Raw genomic sequence first — 10,217 nt, forward strand, 5'->3', positions numbered from 1 at the left:
AGAGAGAGAGAGAGAGAGAGAGAGAGAGAGAGAGAGAGAGAGAGAGAGAGAGAGAGAGCAAGAAGGGGAGGGGGAGCGATAGAATAACAGAGGCAGTGAGAACACACTTACTGCTGATCTCGGTAGCAATTTTCGGCGCGTCTAGCCGGGTGGATGAACGCCGTTAACAAAAAAACGAGCCGACAACAAGGATCGAGCACACACTCACATGCAGCTGCTGCTGTGTAAGCTACTGCTCTCTACGCTCTCTAACGCAGGCGGCGTCTGTCTGGGGGCCGAGGATCGTTATACGGGGTTCGATTCTCGCCTGGTATATACACCAAGGCAACCTCACCTCACAACAAAACGAACGATGCCTATCGCAGCTGAGAGACTTTGCGTGTATGTGTCACGCGGGGTAAGCGAAAGCGAGCTCTGATGGCTGTAGCTCAAGGGTATCTTTCCTAGGGGTCAATCCTACTTCAGCGCCTCACCCGTAATTTGAAATGATGGGCCAAGGATTTACGATAGAATTAGTTTTAGGTTCGGGTTAAGGATAGGGTTAGGTTAGGGGTAGGGTGATGAGTTGGTTAGGGTTAGGGTGAGGATTATGTTAGGGTTAGGGTGAGGGTTAGATATCATGAGTAAGGTTTAGAGGCTGAAGTAAGAGATACTGCAATAATGATGATGACTGAACTACCAGGGTTCTAAAGTATGATCCCTCATACGCACAGCACACGTAGGGAGACCGACCGGTCTACGTTTGCTAGCCACGATCAAACCTCCGTTAGCGGTCACCTCTATAGAACAGACACGTCTCTAATTGGCACCTTTCGTGTTTCCTTCGAGTGACAGCTGTACAGTGCAACCACCTCTATAGAACGGACAGCTCTCTACGATAGACACTCTTGGCGTTTCTCTCGAGTGAGTCCTTACATATACAGACTTGTCAGCTGATATAACCGCGACAGCACCGAGAACGCGTGAACTGAGTTTATCCACGGCGTAGCATATCTAGATACGCTGAGATCGTGCGGCAATCGTGAGTACAGAACTCCATCAATACCTGTTAAGCGACTATTGCTGCCTCCCGTTGTCGGCACAGATCGTATCCTGTTGTTGTCTCTTGTCACGAGTATTGCATTCAGCATTCACGAAAGCCGGTACGGCACACGGGTAAAAGCACAAGCCACGGAGACGGTCTGCACACACAAACAGCAACCAGTTCTGTCTACTGTCCGTCCACGACACCTCAAGTTAGCCTGGCTAACACACGAGGCACTGCTGGCTGGCTAACAGATTGCCCGGATTCGTCTCTCAGTATCGCATCTGGCCGCCACGGCGAGGAAGACGCTGGGAAACTCTATCCGTGCTGCCGGCTGGGCAAGCCCCGTATCTCTATCTCTCGCTCGCTTGCACTGCTGCCGAGCTGAGCTAGGCACCCGCGATCTATCTCTCACTCGATGCTGAGACTACGCTAGCGCAAGCCATCGCCATACAACACGCCTGTTGCAGCGGAAATCTCCGAGCAAGCTTCTAGATCTGTATTAGCATCAGCAGCATCAGCAGCAGCAGCAGCAGCTAGCGCGCACTCTCTCGCCTTCACGCGCGGAACTGGTTCAGAGGCAAACACTCCATGTCACGCTTGACAATGGCGCAATGAGGGGAGCCGATAGGGAGGCGGGAACTCGGCGGCGAGGGGGGAGGGAGACAAGCTATATGACCGCTCTAGCCGGGCGTGTTCACGGGAGGTATGAGGTCGTGGCAGCAGCATTCACGGCCGGCACGAATACCCGCATTGTCTCACTCACATGTTACACGGCAATCAGATTACAAGACAATTACAGTGCATGTTGGATAAGCAGTGCCGGCATAAGGCCAGAGCCAGTATAGACCGTGCGCAACACTGGCACCGCCTGATTTGATAAATTCCTGATCCAGACGATGAAGAAGAAAAGGGCAGAGCGAGCAGAACAGCCGCAGAACAGCCGGACTCGCAGTAGCGCTCCAGGGACCGCGCATTTTGTTGTTCACCAGACAAGCGTTATTATCGTCTCTTCACGCAAGATGCCCACAATGATTCCCGCATCGTATAATTTATAGATGAAAGCGAGGAGGTGCACTAATTCGGATGTGTTCACGTGCGCGTAATAATATATCATCCGCTCGACTGTAATTCGCGCAAAATAAAAATGATTCGTTCTACATTCCAAATACTGAAATTGCGTAAAATGAACTGTTAAATTAAATCGAGCAGCTGCATTATTGTTTACGACAAGAAGGGCCGCGCGCGTGCAGTGATTGGGCGCGATTCCCGCTTGCTGTAACTAGGGCCGGCTCCGCTGGGAATTAGTAATCGGGGCAAGTCACCGCGAGAACAGAGAGACAGTCCCGTCACGGGTTCTGGAATTCAGTTCTCGTAATCGTGCATCGCAATACTTTGCTCTCGATTTGCTTTCATTGAAGCTAGCCGCGGGCATTGGCCGCTTCTGGCCACCAGAGGCCGCTCGTGTCACACGCCGCAGCAGCAGACGTATGAAATATAAATGGCACGCCATCTGGGATTCACGCGCGGACAATTTCCGTAATTTGCATGGCGACACTACACACTCCGTTCTTATCGAATTAGAAATATGTCGTGATGTCTGCGACACTTAAACGCGTATAGCTCTGAATCAACGCAGAATGGTAACCTTGTATGGAGAGCAGGAGAAGTTTCCTCGTTAACGCAGGAACGCCTATACTGGTTGAAACTACATTCTTAAAGCTTTTCTCTAATCGCACCTGCGATATACGATCAAACCTGCGTTAGCGGTCACATTAATAAGGCGGACACCTGTCTATAATGAACAATCTTGGCGTTTCCACTGAGTGGCAGTTATACAAGTTAAACAACTTCTATAGAACTGACACCTTTCTATAAAGGACACTTTAGGCGTTTCCCGTCAGTGATATATATGCACAGTATTGTCTGTATTTTGCACCGACTAAAGATAAAATGCCATATAAATAAAGGTGAATATAAAATTACGAATAATGACTGGGACAATAACACACGTTTTTTTATTATGGGTCCAGCAGTATAGCTTCAGAAACCTTCACCGCTGAATTGACAACGACTACACTGCTATTTCTAATTATGGCACTTTGTATCCAGCAAAAACCGATACTGATTCGGATGCGAATACACTGTCGCATATTGTACTGAGGTCATTTGACTTTTTGCAGTCGGTTCAGCATAGCGTTTAAAGGGAAACGCAAGCATTGAATAATAACAGACAAACTGTTCGCGTGATGGCATGATGACGTCTAAATTGCGTGTTAGAACTCAATCACTTAATTCGCATGTATCCATTTCGCGTAATTGCTCTATAATTGAAACAATATAATTACGTTTCACGTTATGCAGTCGAACCTGCATATAAGGGTCACTCGAGACAAACGCCGAAAGTGTCTATCGTAGAGAGCTGTCCGTTCTATAGAGGTGGCTGCGCTGCATAGCTGTCACTCGAAGGAAACACGAAATGTGCCAATTCGAGACGTGTGTTCGTTTATAGACAGGTGTTCGCTATATAAAAGTGGGTTCATTGTATAACTTCGATCTGATGAAAACGCCAATACGTCCTCGAAGACGGGTGTCCGTTTTATAAAGGTACCATGCTAACATAGACCTGACCGTGTTTGCTTCATAAACAACCGATGAAATCGATGATTATGTTTTGACAAAGAACCTGGCTAATCTTCGTGAAGGGGCGTGAATGAAGAGCGAGATGCTCCTTGATTCTCCTTGAGCCGGCGCGCCGCGGAATGGAGCTTTAATGACTCATTACAAGCTTATTATACGCAGGACTGAAAAACGATGAGATTACCAGACGGCAGCCACCGACCTTAGTGAGGGTGAGTAATTAAAAAGATCAGAAAAAAAGAAAAATGTAGTTGGCTCTGGTGTAAAAAATCTACTTTTTTTGCAAATACGTAGTTTCAAATGCCGATGCGACGTTCTATAGGAAGTAAATAAAGAATTTGACGATCGATTTAATTTCGACTGACACATAGACAACCAAGGCGAGTAATGGTTCCTGTACGGTTAAACACATACAATTATCAGGAAAATAAATGAACTCTTTTCAAATTATTTGAGTTTGAATGTTCGTGACAATGCCATCTATGCACGACTCTCTGTCATGGACATCAATGCCCAACTCTCGTTCCTCTTCACCCCACTTCCGCCTCCATTGCCGTGAAATACAGTAATAACCAGCAAAACTACCAGTTTTTGTTAATCAAAAGCTATAGGTGTGTGTATGTTCGAGTGGTTTCCGAATGTATAACGTCACTCGAGCGGAAATTCACAATCCAGACTAATATGGTCGCTGTGCATTTCCTGTGGTGTGCATGCGTAGTGGGATAGGTTTTCACGACAAGACAGGGACCCCGTCTTCCTGAAACGTCTCCATCGATCATATAGAGTATAGTATCCACATCGGGCGACAGGGGGAGCTTCAACCACCAGCACCCTTCCTGCGCGAACAGTGGAGTGTATTCCAGGCACTGATATATATAATATATATAACACGGTTTAAATTCGCCCACATTTTTATGATTTGAATAACCTTCATGTGCGCGTACGAGAGAAAGGGCGTTAGGCAGTTGTTAAGCGATTGAGCACAGTTAAACGTACGCAAAGAATTTCGAACGCGTTTACGCACTAAATAAAGCGACTGTAATCTTCAGCGAAATCCAACCGAAAGGTTTGCTCAACTTATATTCGAACAGCGATATCAATTTAATCAACCAGCAAGATTTCTATCGAGAAATTGGCGAGTGATATAATTCGGATTGACAGAACGGTGTTAATTATACAAAACTCATTCCGAGTACACATCTAGTGCGCGACAACCTTTCGCATGCAAACAACAACGACAAGCCGTAATTCCCCGCATTCCCCCGCCGACTGTCCTTCGTCGTTCCCATACTCCCTCGTGATGCATACGAGCAGACATGTTTGGCTCTCGAATCCTATTGACGTATTTGCACATTGCATTTCCCTCGTTGCGTCGGCAGTGTTTGTGTTCGCTAACACGTAGTCAAAGCTGCTAGTACATGATTGAATCGGGGGCAGCTCGGACAGGCACTACGGGGTGTGGTTCCACCGGGTTACAAAGCTTATAGTTTACAGTGGGCGAAAATAGAAGCATAATTTTTCCACGTAGATTTTCCAGCATCCGGACGATGTATGTGGACAGCCAGATTTCCCATTTTATGCACATTTGCGGCCATACGAATTTGAGAATTTCAGTCCGACACTGACCGCATGCACTGTCTGCGAATGAAAGTGAGAGACAGTGAAAGCGAGAGAGTTAGCACTGAGCAGGCTAGGAATTCGGTGCAGTCCTATCAGACTAGCTGCATACAGATGCACAGGTAGATAAAATAGGTAATGGCAAAAAACAACTCGTGCCGAAGAATTCGCCGTAGAACGAGGGGGTTGGGAGAACGTCATTGAGAACGTCGAGACATCAGATTACATACCTGCTAATTGAAACATTGAATATGGAGGACAGACGTGTTTATGCACATCTTTCCGCTCGGACGGGTTTCGAGCCTGATTCTCGGCCCGTATATTTCAGTTTTAAGTCCATGCGATGCCCTGCAGGCAACAGCCATCCGTCGCCGACGCCCAAAATAAAATAATGAACACGTACGGCCGTGGTGCGCACTGTCTCATTCTGACGTGTTCGCAAATCGAGAGGGTGGTACGCTAGCGCATTCCTTCGAGCCAACATCGGTTGACCGAGACATTCAAATTTCAAACCCTTTCGTCTGTGGTGCAGATCGGGCGTGCGTCAGCCTTTCTTCAACTGCCCGATTCGAGAGTTCTTTTAAGTGAACATTATTCTATTTTATATACATCGATAATAGTAATTATTATAATCGTAGAATTTATCACGGCACGCTCAACAACTGCCAAGTGGTAGGTATAATGACCCGGAACATGAACCGGAAGGGCAATGATGACGTTCATGCCGCAGTCGATGACGACATACAGACGCATGCGCATACAGATGCAGATACAGTTGTAAATACAGATACAGACGCGTACAGGCATGAACGTTAACACCACCACTAACCGTCACATTCTCCTAACACAAAACGAGAACGGAATATCCAAAGAATTGCCTTCATATACGGATTATTCCCAAAAAGCTGAAAACGATGACGGGGCTCGACAAACGGCCCATCTTCACAGCACAAAGACGCGAGTGCCAAAAGAAAAGATGTAAAGATGTACAAATGGACAAAGCCAAGTAGAGAACAGCTATAGATACAAAAAGGCATAAAGTACAGGCAACTTGAAAAGAGTAGGTAATGCTCAAAAGCTACGCTGAAAAATTTGAGAACGAGTTAGAGCCACACGGGTAAAGCCTATTGAGGCAGGCCACCTATATACCAGCGATACGAGCCACATATAGGGCTTTATATATCTATTAGGTTGTCGTACCGATGAAAGCCCGTCCTACAAAGCCAATTAGATACTCGGGCGATGTCTAAATTCTTTATTTTTCTCGGAGTCCCGCCGTATCAATTATTATCACTTGAGGTTGTTTACATCGAGAAGATAGGCATCATTCTTAAACTGTGGGTAGTGTGGGTATGGAATAATTAAATGAGTTATTAAGTGACTGCATATGGTTTAAGTTCAGTCAAATCTGCATGTAAGAGTCCCTCAAGGGAAACGCCAATAGTGGCCTTTAAGCACATGTGTTCGTTCTATAGAGGTGGTTCCATTGCATAGCGACCACACAGAGGAACTGTCAAAATGTGTCCTTTATAGTCCGGTGACCGTTCTACAGAGGTGACTGTACTCGAACTGTACGCAGACGCGTTGTCTACGTACGCGGGGTGGGGACTAGATGAGTCGTGTGCCGTTGCTATTGCACCTGGTTGCCCATCGAAAACAAGTTACCTGCTCTGCTAGCTAGCAACCCACGGCCTTCAACGACCGCATACTACACTACTCTGCAGCCGAGCACCTCCGTCTATACGCTCTCCGTGGGCTTTCTGATGCAAATACGTTCGCATGAGTCAGTCGTGAATAGCAGAAACGGGAGGGGGAACGTTTCAATTTAGCGTGCATTTAAAAACCTGCGCGGCGCGGAACTACCGGCGTAGCTTGCTGGCGTCTCGCGTTCTGCATTTGCAGCTCTAATTAGATGTGATTCAGCACCGAGCTATATGCAGACGCGACTGCGGCGGATTTCTAATTCAATAACTAGTTTTTACATATCAATCGCGAAAAGATCTACATCGCGACAACGCCACGGTATGAATCGCCGACTTAATTCCTAGCAACCCACGCTATAGGCCCTACTCTTCACAAGAAACACACGTCCGCACACAGGGGAAGCAGTATAACAGTGAAACAACGTTTCTGTGAGCGCAGACAGTGGAGAAATCGCACGGGATAGGCATCGCTTTACGATTTTACAGCGTGCGAAGTGATGAATTCACTACGCAGAATAGAGCCGCGCTGGTTTTATGCTCTTTCAGCCCTCCCCACAACATCATTCGTCACAATCTACACAGATATACACGTATGTCATTGCCGGCACATAACACAGATGTTTCTACCCGATATGTCTATAGGAACATTTGTATTATCGTGCGTAGTAAGGGTAGTCGTGATTGTTTTTCTGTAGATAAATTAATCGATAATTTGCGTACGCGGTGGCCGCTGCGCACGTACATATCTGCGAGAAAAAGTGCTTCAACCCTCTCACCCCGCGCAAAGCTACTGCCATTACGCTGAACATAGTAGCGAGGTTACTACCACATGTACACCCAAGAATGCTCCCTATTACCAGAGCCCTGTCGACCTGGAGGTTTTCAACCGCCGTGCCAGGTCCCGTGTGCTGCAGTTGCTAGGTCGAGTGTAGTGTATAGTGACCCGAGAAGAAGAAGAAGAAGAAGAAGAAGAAGAAGAAAAAGACCCAAGAAAGAGAGCCGCATGCCTCAAGCAGAGGTGAGGACGTTTTCACCGTTTTACATATAACACAGCAGCGATAACTCTGCCACATTCATGGCTTGAATGTGGAAGATAAGTGAAGATTGGAGCCCCTGCCACACTTCTAGATACGTAACGAAGAATATTTCGCCATTTCGCCAAATATATTAGCGATATCACTGCTTCGTACATAGCTGCTATGTGGACGATAACTGATAACTGGGACGATGAAGACAATGGAACTCCCGCGAATACTTACATATAACTGAGAATTTCACCGCTTTACGCCTAACATAGCAGCTATATCACTGCTACAGTTAAAAGTGGTAAGATATTCACCACCTTAGATGCAAACACATTCGCGTCTGCTCACCACCATCGCACGCACGCACGCACACACTCACGCACACACGCACACGCACGCACGCACACACGCACACGCACCCGCACACACGCACACAAACACGCACACGCACACGCACGCACGCGCACCGCCTACACACACGCACACACACTTACCGTGGGCGACATCGACATCGGAGAGATCACGGACGACTTCGGTGAGAGTCCGTAGGGGATGTACTCACTAGGCCGGGATTTTGACTGAGGGTTGTTCATGTTCGTGTTGTTGCCGCCGCTGTGATGGTTGTACGGATGGCCGCTGCGGCTGCGGTAGTGCGCCAGCTCGGGCTCTTGACCGTACGTGTACAGACTGACGGCGTCGCCGTACGGGTCGTAGCTGCTCGCACCGCCGCCGCCGCCGCCGAGTCTCTCCGAGGAGAGCTTCGGCATACAAGAGACTGCGAACCACATGCTGTCACGCGGGATCACAGGCGGCTGCTACTTCTCCCCGATAACGCACGCGACACTGGGCAGGGATGCTAGTGTCCGCGATGGTGACAGGAAACGCGACACTTGGCAGGGATGCTAGTGTCCGCGATGGTGACAGGAAACGCGACACTTGGCAGGGATGCTAGTCCCTGATGGTGACAGCGAACGCGACACTTGACAGGGATGCTAGTCCCTGGTGATGACAACGTTCGCGACCCTAGAAAGAGCTGCTACTATGCGATGGTGACAACGCACGCGACACTAAAAAAGGCTCGCTGACGATGGCGACACACCAGCGCACGCACGACACACTCAGCTTGTCGTCGACGCTTTAACGAGCTTCACGAGGCTGTCGCCGTCGACGACAACAACCTGTCGACAAACCGACACGGACGACGCCAAGCGGACGACGCGGGTACTATATACACGAGCGCGTCTCGTCGCTACCGCGGGCTGCGCACGTCGTCTGTCATGTATTCCATAAACGTACTCCTTCCCGCAAGATGTGTCGTCGTTCGCTCGCACACAAAAGCGGCGCGAGAGAGACACAGGGAGACAGGTGTGTGCGGTTGCCGCTGCGACACACAAGACAGACACACAAGACAGGTACAGCTACCGATGCCCGCACGCCTACTGTTCTCTCTCTTTCGCTGTGTCTTGGTCGGGTAAATGGCCTTGGGGCAGGCAGACGAGCGTAGGAGCGTTCGCGCAGAGATATGTGCCGAGCTGTAGAAACGAAAGTGGTCATGTGATTGCAACTTTGCCGACAGTGAACGTTCACCTAGAGAGGATTAACCTAGAACGACTAGCGGGCGGGCCGCGCACACATGGTGCGGAAATCGCTACTACATGAGCTCAGGCTGCTGGCACCAGCACCTGCGTGAGAAACCAGCAGCCAGCGAGAAACGCACACACATCACCACACACACACATCACACACACACACACACCCACACAAGTGCACACACACACACACACACACACACACCACACACACCACCAACCACACACACACCACGACCACCACGACACCCACACACAGCAACACACATTTCATATACGTAGAGAATCACCGACCCTCTCGTGGTGCTGCCATAAACGAGACTTGCATTCGTGTCGGATTGTGCGTGCGTATGTTTAATCTGCGTGAGTTGCGTGGCGTGCAGTGCGTCACTGTATTTCATGGTTCAGCGATCGTCGAGCATGCCGTGCGGAACGATGTCATGCAGGCAGCAGAGAGCTTTCTGATGACAGCGAACGTCGCTCCTCTCTCATATGCTCATCGTCTCTCCTCTCTGCTCTCTCTCTCGTCTTCTCCTCTCTTCTCTCTTCTGGCCCCAGTCTCTCTCTCTCATCTGCTCTCTTCTCTCTCTCTCTTCTCTCTCGTGCTCTCTCTTCGCTG

The 10,217-nt window shown here is 48.7% G+C and overlaps 1 protein-coding gene across 1 annotated transcript; it reads right to left on the reverse strand.

The window, feature by feature from the left end:
• Window positions 1–5,478: 5,478 nt before the first annotated feature.
• On the reverse strand, window positions 5,479–9,547 carry LOC106805678. Its single transcript, XM_014807367.1, has 2 exons — window positions 8,504–9,547; window positions 5,479–5,514 (listed from the first exon to the last, which is right to left on the reverse strand). Exons 1-2 carry the CDS (start codon window positions 8,795–8,797, stop codon window positions 5,479–5,481), a joined length of 330 nt encoding a protein of 109 aa, XP_014662853.1. The 5' UTR covers window positions 8,798–9,547.
• Window positions 9,548–10,217: the final 670 nt, after the last annotated feature.

The sequence above is a fragment of the Priapulus caudatus genome, unplaced genomic scaffold (genome assembly GCF_000485595.1).
Source record: "Priapulus caudatus unplaced genomic scaffold, Priapulus_caudatus-5.0.1 Scaffold123, whole genome shotgun sequence".
NCBI classification, from domain to species: domain Eukaryota; kingdom Metazoa; phylum Priapulida; class Priapulimorpha; order Priapulimorphida; family Priapulidae; genus Priapulus; species Priapulus caudatus.

Excerpts from the sequence above, each read along its gene's own strand:
- LOC106805678 (XM_014807367.1), bottom strand. The coding sequence starts at position 8,797 with ATGTGGTTCGCAGTCTCTTGTATGCCGAAGCTCTCCTCGGAGAGACTC. Across the intron at positions 5,515-8,503 it reads CGATGTCGATGTCGCCCACG|CAGGTATGTAATCTGATGTC; the intron begins GTAAGTGTGTGT and ends TGTTTCAATTAG.